Source organism: Curcuma longa, chromosome 1 (genome assembly GCF_044706935.1).
Source record: "Curcuma longa cultivar G26 ecotype Majalengka, Jawa Barat chromosome 1, ITB_CL_G26_1.1, whole genome shotgun sequence".
NCBI lineage: Eukaryota > Viridiplantae > Streptophyta > Magnoliopsida > Zingiberales > Zingiberaceae > Curcuma > Curcuma longa.
The window spans coordinates 5,566,692-5,579,550 of record NC_133861.1 but is presented as its reverse complement, the minus strand read 5'-3'; the positions used below and the strand labels follow the sequence as shown (position 1 = coordinate 5,579,550).

The window sequence follows — 12,859 nt, the reverse complement described above, 5'->3', positions numbered from 1 at the left end:
AGAAGTCACTAGAGATTAATCCCTAGTACCTCTCTTCCTGCTTTCTCTCTCTCTACCCACACTCTCATGGTTGTGTGCACTGACCTAAGGACAAAGGGATTTATAATTTACTTACTCCATCATCTGATGAAGGGCAAACCAATCATTGGTTGCGTGGTTTATTAATTCTTTATGTTTTTTTATTAAGTTGGACATAGATATCTATGATAAGATATGACTTAGTCAAGCATATTAAGTTGTATACTTATGTTTCAGATAGAATCATAAAATTTTATGTTGAGTATATAATACTTATAATTCTCCTTTCGTGCAATACAATATTCCTTCCATTAAATTCACATACAATAGTTAAACTTTTTCATTCAAAGTTGGGAACTAGAGATGTGTTTGACATTGTTTCTGGTAACAGAATTGGCAAAAAGAACATGTTAAAGGAGGCCATAGGGTGATGGCATCAGCAGCATGTGGTAAATGAACCTGACATTTGAAGACATTTTGTCAAGTCGAAGTTGCAGAGCTGTTTGCGCTAAATCACAGAAAGTCTGGTTCAATCTTTCAGTTTATGCTCCATCAGGTAGAGAATAACTAGCATATATACCATGGTTCCAAGTTGTACAAGTCAAACAGATTTCTCCAGGACAAACAGGAATTTTCTGAAAGTAATCCTATCATGAATGAACACAAATTGAGAGAGCCAGTTTCTTCTTGTCCTTCTGCGATAGCGCAAAGTTGAGCAAAGATGGCAGAGGCGGTCATCGCTTGCTTGATTGAGAAGATCATTAGGGCTGTGGCCTCTGTATCTCATAGTTTCCTTGTTAGGCCTGTGCAGAATATTCACATGCAAATGAACAACATAAAGGGTGTTCTAGAGCTCACTAAGGCATTCCTGAAGCATACAAGAACATATAGAGGCGAAAATGAACTAGTGGATGTTTGGGCAAAGCTGATTCAAGATGTGGCCTATGATATCGAGGACATTGTCGATGAATACACCACCTTTTTAATGACCAGTGGAAGATGGGTTGGCTTAATTACCCATATCAACAATGTCAAGGCCAAATCTTTGCACGAATTAGGTAAGAAATTAGAGGAAAGAGAAGCCAGCCTTTTGAAGCTTGTAAAGATGAAAGATTCATATGGTATTAGAATTCCAGAGGTCTCCAGCTCGCCCAAAGAGAATGATCTAATCTGCCATTTAGCTGAATCAGCACTCTTTGTGGAGGAAGATGATCTTGTGGGGATTGAGGAAATCAAGTACAAGCTCATCAGATTATTAACAGATGAAGAGCCCCAACGCACCATAATATCTGTTCTCGGGATGGGTGGTGTTGGCAAGACGACACTTGTGGCAAGAGTTTACATGGATCAAATGGTCATTAGCCATTTCAGCTGTTGTGCATGGATCACCGTGTCCAAAAGCAATACTGTCGATGATCTCCTCAAGAAGATCCTGAAGGAACTGCACCGTGAGAGGAAGGAAGAGATCACTCTTGACTTTGATTCAATGGATTACAAAACTTTGGTGGAAAATCTCCGTTTGCATCTGGCTTACAGAAGGTACTTGATCATCTTAGATGATGTTTGGCAAGCAGATGTCTGGACTCATATTAGCCATGCTTTACTTGCTAATAATTGCCGAAGTAGAGTTGTTATTACCACAAGGGTGCAGGATGTGAGTTCATTAGCAGGTGAGGAAAGGATCGTGAGAGTAAACCCACTACCAGATGAAATGGCATGGGATCTCTTCTGTAAGAAGGCATTTCCGAGAGAGGAGGGAAATACTTGTCCACAGAATCTGATACAATGGGCAAGGAAAATGGTGGACAAGTGTGATGGCCTTCCTCTTGCTATTGTGGCGATTGCTAATCTTCTGTCTCACAAAGAAAGGGTGGAATTGACATGGAAGAACATTCATGATAGCTTGACATGGACGGCTAATGAGGACAACAAAGAACTCCAAACCGTGCCCAGAATTTTAAGCCTCAGCATCACAAACCTTTCACACCATCTCAGGAACTGCCTCATGCATTGCAGCTTGTTTCCAGAGGACTATCCGATTGCAAGAAACAGGCTCATTAGGCTATGGGTGGCAGAGGGATTTGTGAAAGAAAGAGGAGGAATGTCGATGGAAAATGTGGCTGAGGACTACCTCAACCAGCTGGTGGGAAGAAGCTTGCTCCAAGTCACTGATAGAAATGAACTCGGACGTGTTCGGTTCTGCCGAGTTCATGATGTTGTCAGAGAGCTTATCATGGAAAGATCAAAAGATGAGCATTTTGTTGATGTTTTACAAGGCAAGTTAGAAGATGTAAACGATCGGGTTCGAAGACTTTCTATCATTAAAGATTGCCAAGGTGCCACTGTGAACCTAAGCATGAAGATATCCTCACTTCGATCTTTCCACACTTTTACACCGGTTTCCATTTCAGACTTCTTGAACAGTAAGCTGCTGAGAGTCTTGGATCTTCATGCTGCCCCAGTCGAAGTCTTGCCTAATATGATAGGCAACCTTGCCAACTTGCACTATTTGAGCATACGTAAAGCCAATGTTAAAAAACTGCCAAATTCCTTAGGGAACCTTCAGAAGCTCGAAACCTTGGATGCAATATATACCAATATAGAAGAGTTACCTAAAGGGATCATGAAACTGCGAAATCTGCGTCATCTGATGGTGAAGAAGTTCCATCGGCAAACTTCCAAATACACAATTCTTGGAGGTGGAGTTGAAGTTCCTGGTGGTGTAGGCAATCTGAAGGGGCTACAGACACTGAAAGCTGTGGTTGCAAATGACAAAATGGTTCATCAGCTCGCGAAGCTCACACAGATGAGAAGCTTAGACGTTCGAGGAGTTACAACTCAACTCAGCTTTGTCCTCTCATCATCGCTGTCAAAGATGGATCGCCTTGTTCGCTTGGTAGTGATGGCAAGACACAGAGATGACACATTGCTATTACGTGATATGAAACCACCACCCCAGCTGCGGACGCTAAACCTGTATGGTAACCTGGACAAAAGGATGCTGCCTCCGTGGTTTAGCACACTTGAAAATCTTACTCATCTGGTCTTAAAGATGTCCAGGCTCAAGGAAGATCCATTACCACAGCTCACTGCATTGCCTAATCTGGTTTCGCTCTTTCTCATACAAGCATATGATGGAAGCAAACTGCAGTTTCACGCACACTGTTTCGATCGGCTCAGGTCACTGAGGTTGTGTGATATGAACCACCTCAATTGCATTGAAATAGAAGAGAATGCTCTTGAAAGCCTGCATGAGATGACTCTCGTAAGGTGCAGTCAGTTGAAGACAATTCCAGTTGGGTTGGAACACCTCACTAGGTTGCAGAAGTTGGAAGTTGAAGGCATGCCAATAGAGCTGGTGAGTAAGCTACAGGAAGGGGGTGAAACTGAGGAGGATTCGAACAGGTTGAAACATATACCGATCATCAAGAACTTGTTGGAGAGAGATGGAATTTGGGTTGAAGACAGACTCAAGTAACATTTGTAGTTTCAGAATTCCTTGCCACCAGAATTTCCTGCATTCACAGCAAAAATCAGGCCTATTTTTCACTAGTCAAAGGTAATTGGTTGAATACTTGTGTGCTTAAAATTCAGGAGCATTTGTCTGTTCCAGGTATTAATTTTATGTGTTTGTGTCTAATAATTCAATGTACTATTTACCTTTTTTCCCTTATTCTGCTTTAGAACAAATGTGATTAAGTTGGAAACCTGCTGTAAATATTCTGCCATTGGTATTGTTATGAGCTAAGTGTTTGTCTGTTTCATGAAAAATAATTCACAGGAGTAAGGTATATTTACAATTTTTATAAGATTTTTTTTACAAAAGCACAAAATTTACAGAATATTCTATAAGAAATCATTTCCCCCCTATTTAGTGGTGCACGGTAAAACATATCTCCCTCTTCTCGAGGTCACAAACAATGAGGATGGCGGTCAAATGACTACAATCGCTAGCACCTTTAGTATTACACATTTCACCTACTCAATTTTTATAATTCTAGAAATACGGATTACATTACTGTTATATTCCTCTTTTCTTTTCACAATTATTTTGTGGGTTTACGTGCGTATGTCTCTAAATTTTTTCCAACCTGTTCAAAAATTCATCATTTTCAATTTATACTATCAAATTTAAATTTAAAATTAAAAGTGTGAATATATTTAAAAAATTTTTAAGAGTACATTAGTTTTAATTTAAAATGATTTAAAATTATCTAAATCCATCAATTAATTTCGGATAAAATTGATTAATAGATCTATATTATTAAAAATTTAAAAGTTTAATAGTTTTCGAATCAAGAGAGTTCTAAGAACCTATTGACTATATTGGTTAGTGAATATGATTGTCTTATATCTTATAATAAATTTGTGATAAATTTTGTTAAGCCTTTTATAAGTTTAAAAAATCAATATTATCAATTCATACTGTTGGCAGATGGTAGGGTGCATTAAAGACACTTATAAGGAATACAGATTTTGGTTAGAAATAATTTGAAATTTTTTATTCAAAAATTTAAAAATTTGATATTTTTTGACTCAGAGTAATCCTGAGAATCCATTGGTATTGGTTAATGAATATCTTAGACCTTATAATAAATTTGTGATAATTTTTTTAAGTCTAGTTTAAAATTTTATTGATCTCGATTTATATAAAATATCTTTAATGTATCTCTACTCTTAGATTTAAATTTGTAAATTGAAAGCAGTAATTTTAAAACAAATTGAGAAAAATTTAAAGACACTTAAATGTGAGTATGTGTTTTTAGAATTATAAAAGTTAAATGTATGAAATAGATAATCTTGAAACTTTCTCGATTTAATAAAATGTAGTTTTTTCTTTTCTACCATTCAATCAAAGTACGTAGGGAATTTCTAAATACCTCCCGTTTTTTAGGTAGTGCATTGGCTGCACAAAAGAAGATTGATTGCATGAATGGAACCTTTGACAAAAATAAAAAATCAACTGATATTCTCATCTAATTAAAATATTGAGAATATTATAATTTTATGTATTGCTTAACCTTTCTCTTAGACTCTATATCCTTATTTATGTATTTTTTATTTTTCAATAAAAAAGTGGAATCTACTATCCAGTGATTTCACACGATCAATCGACGAGGAGATAAATCGAGAAATTACAATTGACCACGATGGAGGAGGACATTATTTCGACTTCGTCGAGATTCGATCTTTGTCCACTTTAACAATTCTTTTACATCATAACCAACTCAATTATATCTCAGGGATATTTTTTACTCATCCCATATGCTAAGCAATTGCATGATAAAATTGATAGGAGTCTACTCTCTGTAACCTATTCCCTTTTACAAATACAAACAACTTCACATAGAATAGAACTCAGCCAAGTACAAACGAATATTTTGAATATTAAATTATAAATAAAATATTATTTAATTAATTTATTTAAAAAAGGAACATTAAAAATATTTTAATGACATGGATGATTAAGAAAGTTCTTTTGTTTCTATGCTATTTATCATCTTTTTTTTAAATTTTTTTATTGCTTTTCATCCTAAGGAAAAATGAATGCCGCTCTTCTAGGCTGTGGCTGCTGGAAGAAAACGGAAGAGGGAGAGAAAAGTTAAAAGTAATAAAACTATAACAAAAGAAAAATCAAAACTTTATTGTTCATTTGGATATAATAATAATTTGATAAAATAATAATTTCCTTCTAATCAATTCACCCGTATCAGTCAGAAAACTATGTTTTTTCCATTTGAAATTTGTTGAAACAGGGATTTTTCGAGGAAAAACATCTTTATTCTTAATTAACTTTTTTTCCCACTAAACCAAAGGCACTGAACTGTTGGTATGAATTAAAGGGAAAGAAAATTGTTTTGGTATTGGTATGAATTATGACCTTTACCTTTGCAGTATTTAAGATAAAATTTAACCAGTACATTTCTATTTCAATGCTTGATCTATGGAACTACTACATCTTTCATGTTTTTGAGTATTGCATATTTCTCTAAGCCACTGCCTTCACCACAATAGGAGTTCTGACATAATGCCTCTCATCTGACCATGTTAAGCGACCGAACACAAACGTTCCAGTTAACTTGTTTCTTTTAGCCTTGAAAGCAACTCTATAACTCTTCTCTTCATTTAGTTTCTCAAATTTTAGGCTGGTAGGCTTCACGACAACTGAAACGCCAAAAGGGGCTTCGACGCGGACACTATATGTGCCCGGTGATCCAACATTCTTCAATGTTCGGGTTATCGTCAAGCTGCTGCCACCTGAGAGATTAGGCACAGTAATTGAAGGATAGTTCAGGTCTTCCAGCTTACATGGTTTTGATGGGCACGCATAAGGTTCAAGACTAAATGTAGCTATTTGAGTGGAGTTGTAGCCAAGGGCACACAAGAAGTTCAAGTAATCCTTTGGAGTTAAGTCGTAAACAAGGCCCGGGTCCATTGCACGATTTGGTTGGACATGGCCAGAGCCATAGCAGAAAGGGGTAGCCTTCAAAAAGGATGAATTGGTCATAGGCTCTTTAAAGTTATCTCGAATTCTAGCTGCGCAATTTGAAAATAGAACAAACAATTATGAAGTTGAATGAACCATTTTAGTCTGTACGTGAAGAAAATTAAGTGTTAACCTGTTGTCATGATGGCTGATTTAATGGCTGAGGGGCTCCACTCAGGGTGGAGAGCTTTCAGTAGGCCAGCAATTCCAGAAATGTGGGGGCAAGACATGGAAGTCCCAGACTCGGAGTTGAATGAAACACGACGATCATCAAAGCTTAGACCTGTTGGACTAGTGGCTTCAGTGTAAGCAGCAATGATACTAACCCCAGGTGCAGTGATATCAGGCTGCATACCGTGAACAATAATTGCTAAGGTCATTGGATTAACTAAAGACTTTGAAAAGAAAAACAATAGAATTCCTAGATAACCTTGAGGATCTCAGGGTTTATTGTATTTGGTCCCCGAGAAGAAAAGGCAGCCATAATTGGTGCAGGTTTTGTACCAATTATTGTCTTAGGTGTCGAAATATGACCGAATAATGACCTACATACAAGATTTAAGAAAAATAAGTATCATAAAGACAAGAATATTGAACAACATATATCCATCTCACACATTAATTTAATATTTATTTATTTTCCACTACAACAACAACAACAAAAATGGTCTTTGAGGAATTATCAATATTCCGTGATAGTTCCGTGACAAAAATCTTATCTTCAACCATCTCTTGCAACGGACTAGTCTCCATTGAAAAAAGAATTATCTATGATGGATGGTGTGACTGCTTATGAAAGCTACCAAATTTATTTAACATCTCTACTAGTCTTCACCAATATATATATATAATGAGTCATGAATTTTAATATATTTTATTTTTGATTAATTTCTCTAAATAAAATTCTACAAATTTTAGAATATTCAACCATTGATCTGTTTATAATGCTTTTAATTTCATCCTCAAACCCAATGTCATAAAAATTGATTTAGTTTTAGTTTTTATGTTTTTAAAGAAGACATAATCTTTAACCATGTGTTCTGGTATATTTTATTCTTAAATAATTTCTCTAAAAAAATCTACAAAATTCAATAATTTCATTCCTTGACCTTATTAAAATGGCTTTGATGCTTTTAATTCATCAGTAAATTTGATTTCTTAAATTCAACGTTTTCACAATAATTTTGAATTAACAACATTAATGAAAAGCATAAATATATATGTACAAAATATATTTATTGATTAAACTTAATTTATTTTTTTATTTTCTTAATTTAAAATTTGATTTACCTTATTGGCAGGATTTCACATATGACTTCCACAACTTTTATTTTCTTGGTGGATTATTAGTGTTATCATTGTTGGGGCATATATCTCAATTCTAGATTAATGGTTAAATTATTGTCTTATGTATTTTTGCTGATTCATCTACAATGACACCTTAAATCAATTAAGTTCTATGATATCAGCACGTAGGTAAGTGATTATTGAGGTTTTAGAAAGTGTATGCTAGTGTGTGGTTGACCCACCACATAGGGATATGGTATATGGAAGCATATGCAATAACAAATACGAAATTAAGTATAATTATCGGAATATCTAATTTATATGTTGGCATAACAAATATATCAATGAAACAATGCACCTATCTCATGAACTTTGACTTTATTGTAATTTGACAAATTACAAAAAAGTCGATGCAACCACAACCATTATAAAAAAAGGAAAAAAAAAGCAGCAATCAATTTTCTTAACTAGCCAATTGTTTTTGAAATGATGTTCTACCTAAATAAATATATTATTGAAGCTAGCCTAAACCATATATATATATATATATATATATATTTTTAGATGCTTTAAAAAGTTGATCTTCTGTTTGCACTCTAATGATTGATTTAAAATTAGAAAAGTGCAAAGTTAAATTGCTTACTTGGTAGAGTTGAGTTTGGATAATAGAGCTACACCATCTGCATATGATATATGGGTTGCAGGAAGAACATGAGCATCTGCAATAATTTCATTTCCAGTAGATTCATCATTTGCTAATATCATTCCAATCCCACCAGCTCGGCGAACAACATCCCCCTTCTCTACTCTTGCATTTTGTCCTCGTAGACATACAACTATCTTGCCTTTCACCTTCTCTGGATCTAGAGAGTTCTCAAGGCACAACTTGCTGCATGTTAAATGCAACAGCCAACTTACTTTTTGTTTGCAATAATGAAGACATAGCTGGATGAATAGAATCATAGGAGCAGTTAACTATATGAAGGTGGTACCAGCATCATGTTTGATCTTCCAAGAATTGTGTACAAGCGTTGACTATTGAGATGTAAATCTGATAACTTCAATCATGATACATTATGCATTGAGATTGTAAAATGTATTCCGGGAAAATCAAATCATATACAGATAAAGGGGATCTTTTAGAGATAAGCTCATCATAATGGGATCTTTTAGAGCTAGGCTTATCAGTTTGAAACTACCATCTGTTATCTATTAGAATTAATGTTAATTTTATTTATCTAGTTATGCTCTATGAGGATTCTGTTGGTTTTCTAAGCTTGACTAGGCTTAAAGTGTTAAAACAAGAATAGCTTGTGAAATCATAAACAGAAACTGAGATATGTGGTAACCCGATCAAACTAAGCAAAAAGGATTTCGATTCTTGCATTAGTTAGTTGTGGAGAGCCATGTAACTTGTTTGACAACATGAAATTTGACTTTTGCTCGTGATAAAATCAATCGACAACAAATGCAATAAACAATGTATTTTAAAAACTTCCTTACGATGAATCCTGTGATGCATTTGTTGCCGTGGCTTTCTGCGAGCCAATGATAGGGTAAAACTCATTGTTCGGAAGTCCCATTGGAGAAAGACTCTGACCCTGGTATCAAAAAAAAAAAAATCCAATCAAATCAAAAGATCAATTTGGTCAAAAGTATAACGAATCAAGAACGTGATGCATCAATGATCAGAAACCAGAAAAACCTTGATTTGATTATTGTTGCTGAGAGAAACATAGGCGGGGAACTCCCTGTCAATGGTGCTGGCCCCGACTGTGATGATCCACGGCGCGGTGTTCGAGATCGATCCTGCCGCAGGCCCCGAGTTTCCACCAGAGCACACGACGGTGATACCGTTTTTGACAGCGTGGAATGATCCAATCGCCACCCCGTCCTTGAAGTAATCCGTAGGCCCGCTGCCGAGAGAGACGGAGAGAACGTGGACTCCATCGTGTATGGCGGCGTCGAAGGCCGCGAGTATGTCAGCATCGAAGCATTCGCTGCCGTTTACCGGAGGCCAGCAGACCTTGTAAGCGGCGGAGCGCGCGCCGGGAGCTCCGCCCTTGGCTGTTCCGTTCCCGAAGCCGAAGAGGTTGGCGCCGTGCACGAACCGGCCGGCCGCCGTGGAGAGGGTGTGCGTGCCGTGCCCATCTGTGTCGCGCGCCGACTCGGCGGCGGGAATCGCGGCGGTGCCGACAGCCGAGAGGTACCCTTTGTTGAAGTACCTTAGACCGATCAGCTTCCTGCAAAAACCACCGTCAGATGGGTCACGCGCGAGAGATCAAACGGTTGCCATTCCAAATTATTATATAATAAGTTTTTAACAAATTCATTGTAAAAAATCTAAATAAGTTTTTCAGCTGTACAAGAATAGGTGGCATTTTATTTATCAATAAACAAACAAAGTAAACATTTATTAAAAGCCATATTTCATTTCTAAAATTTATAAAACTATTTTGCAGATATTCTAAAGATGTTTGAACAAGAATAAAAGATAGGTCCGTTATTCTAACAACCTCTTTAGAGTAGGCTCTATGAATATATACATTCAAATACATATATGTTAGAGGCATGATGAGATCGATTCCAGATCGTCATCTCTTGGAATCGACCTTGATCATTACGTCGGTAATATCATGTGTTCATCGTCCTAGAGGCCATGTCTGAACAACTATAAAGTTATGATACATGATTTGATAAATAATTTTTAAATGTCCCTAGATAAAATACCAAAAATAATTTGGTAACCCTATCTTTGGTCAGTAGAAACAGTCCTCTGCCATGTTTGTTAATTGAAACAGTAAAACCAAAAGATTAGGGAGAAGATTAAGTAGACCAACTTGGTTAATCTCTTATGCTAAAGCAGTTCTTTATCCTTCAACCATTAGAAAACTGCCAAAACACCAGCCAAAATGCTTCATGTATGTGGTGCAGATCATCATTTCTTGTTAAAAAAAAATGAAAAAGGGTTGTAAAGCCATATGACAGCAATAATCAATCAGAAAACCACACACATGCAAACTGCTCCTTTGCCAACTGATGGCAGAAGCATCTGCGGTTCTTTGGTGAGAAACGCAGACATTGTAAATGCAATGATGATGGCACACGATGAGTTCAGCGAATAGTAGGAAGGTAGGAGATGATAAGGAGACAGTACGACCTGTTGCAGTGGATGGCTTTATCAGTGCCATCCTGACAGATTCCTCTCCACTGAGGTGGGATCGGTCCCATGCCTTCGTCGTCGAAGCTCTCTGACTCCGGCCACGCACCTGCTCATCAATCATAAATAAATCACATGTTGACTGCATTTTCTGTCCTGGGAAATCTTCATAATTTAACATCAAACTCCAAATTCAATAGAAATTATCAAGTTATGCATTTAATTTAAGATGAATGAATGATGAATCGAGATTGTTGATTCATCTAATGGAGATCTAAGTAATTAAGACATCTAATGGAGAGAAGAATCAAGATTGTTGATCGATGATAGATACAGAATATTTGAGAAATTAAAAGTAATTATGTAAATATTCTTCTTCTTGCCGAAAACAAAAGGTGACCGTTACATGTGAAAAAGTTCTTGAAAAGTGACAATGGGAGTTACTGACTGTTCTATCCGATAGCATGATCGGGGGAAAGAGTACGCAGGAATATGATAGTTTATTTTGCACAAAGTTAATAAAAAAAATTTTTTTTGATTAAAAAAAAAATTTGGGTTTATGGGATTTGTTGAAATGTGAAGGGATAGCAGTGAGATTGTAGAATTCGATGCGAATAATTTGAAGTACCCGTGTCGAGGTTTCCGATGATGATATCTTTCCCAAATTTGGCCTTCGCCCATATCGAGCTCGGAAGAACCCTGCCGTTCTTTTCCACGCCCATGAATTCCCACGATCGCGTCGTGTGCAACTTGTGCCCTCTATTGGGAAACACAGATATGACAGCCGGATGCTCTGCGAGAGAGAAGAAATCATCAAAGCGATGAGCAATGAGGGCAGAAAAAAAAAAAGAAATCCTAGCGATTGCCTCACTTGAGATCACAGCAGCTTCTTCATCTTCGAGATTAGCAGCGAAGCCGTTGATGTAGTTGGTGTAGGAATAAAAAATTGCATCCTGGGCATCCTCCTTGCTGCATGCGATCAAAAAGGACTTCTGTGAAAGACCATAAAGAGGATCGGTGTGTGTTCAGAGCCCGATCTCTTACCTCCCCAAGAACGAACCAAGGAACTCGTAGTGGGAGAGCCGCAAGGCCTCCTCTGGCCGGTGGGAGTGGCCGCCCAAGTAGACGACATACGACTGTATCGAAGAGAATGAGATGGATCAGAAATCGCACGGCGAGGTCGGATCCCCAAATAAAGAAAGAGGGAACGGGATCGATCGAGCGCGTACCTTTTTGGCGAAAGCCGGAGTTGCGAGCAGGGGAGAGAGGAGAAAAGGGAGGAGGGAGAGAAGGAGACTGGCGCTGCGATTCGCCATTGCTCTGTGCTCGGGGCTTCTCCGCCTGCTTGATCTGGGTGGAGGAGTCGGCAGCGGCCGCTGTCAGTCTGCAACGGAACAGTGTAGCAAGTAGTGGCCAGTGGGAGGGAGCTTCTTCTGCATGATTTGCTTATTTAAGTAATCAAATTTAATTATTTCAAAAAGTCACGCGTAATGGATTCCCACGGTTATTAATTATTTCTTATCTTATTCATTCATATTATTTTATTATATAAATATTTTAAAATATATTTTATTTACATAATTTATTTAAATTGATTTAACTCATTAATTCAATTGGTAAAACTAACTCGACTAGATGGACCAGAGTAAATTGGACAACTCGACGTGTTTAGACTAGATTACTTAATCTATCTAAATTAATTGCCATGTTCAATTCAGTTAGATTATTTTATTTGTTCTATTGCCCAACTCTCTTAATCTACTTAAATCGTCAGGCTCAACTACTATATTTGGATTAATTAGATTGACTAACTCAATTAGTCTAATAGATTATAAATGTTAAAATTTCGCGAGTTAGAGAGGGGAGGTGAATAGCTTCGATCGTTTCGTTTTCTAAATGTGCAACGA

The 12,859-nt window shown here is 36.9% G+C and overlaps 2 protein-coding genes across 2 annotated transcripts; one reads left to right on the top strand and one right to left on the bottom strand.

Moving 5' to 3' along the window:
• Positions 1-501: 501 nt before the first annotated feature.
• Positions 502-3,752, top strand: LOC141836677 (disease resistance protein RPM1-like). The gene has a single exon (XM_074724222.1). It carries the CDS (start codon positions 740-742, stop codon positions 3,494-3,496), a length of 2,757 nt encoding a protein of 918 aa, XP_074580323.1. The 5' UTR covers positions 502-739; the 3' UTR covers positions 3,497-3,752.
• Positions 3,753-5,938: 2,186 nt separating this feature from the next.
• On the bottom strand, positions 5,939-12,271 carry LOC141830027 (subtilisin-like protease SBT5.3). The gene is made up of 11 exons (XM_074717509.1): positions 12,182-12,271; positions 11,997-12,088; positions 11,824-11,921; positions 11,581-11,745; positions 10,953-11,061; positions 9,498-10,035; positions 9,296-9,393; positions 8,436-8,681; positions 6,936-7,050; positions 6,639-6,852; positions 5,939-6,555 (listed from the first exon to the last, which is right to left on the bottom strand). Exons 1-11 carry the CDS (start codon positions 12,266-12,268, stop codon positions 6,008-6,010), a joined length of 2,310 nt encoding a protein of 769 aa, XP_074573610.1. The 5' UTR covers positions 12,269-12,271; the 3' UTR covers positions 5,939-6,007.
• Between the last annotated feature and the right edge of the window lie 588 nt (positions 12,272-12,859).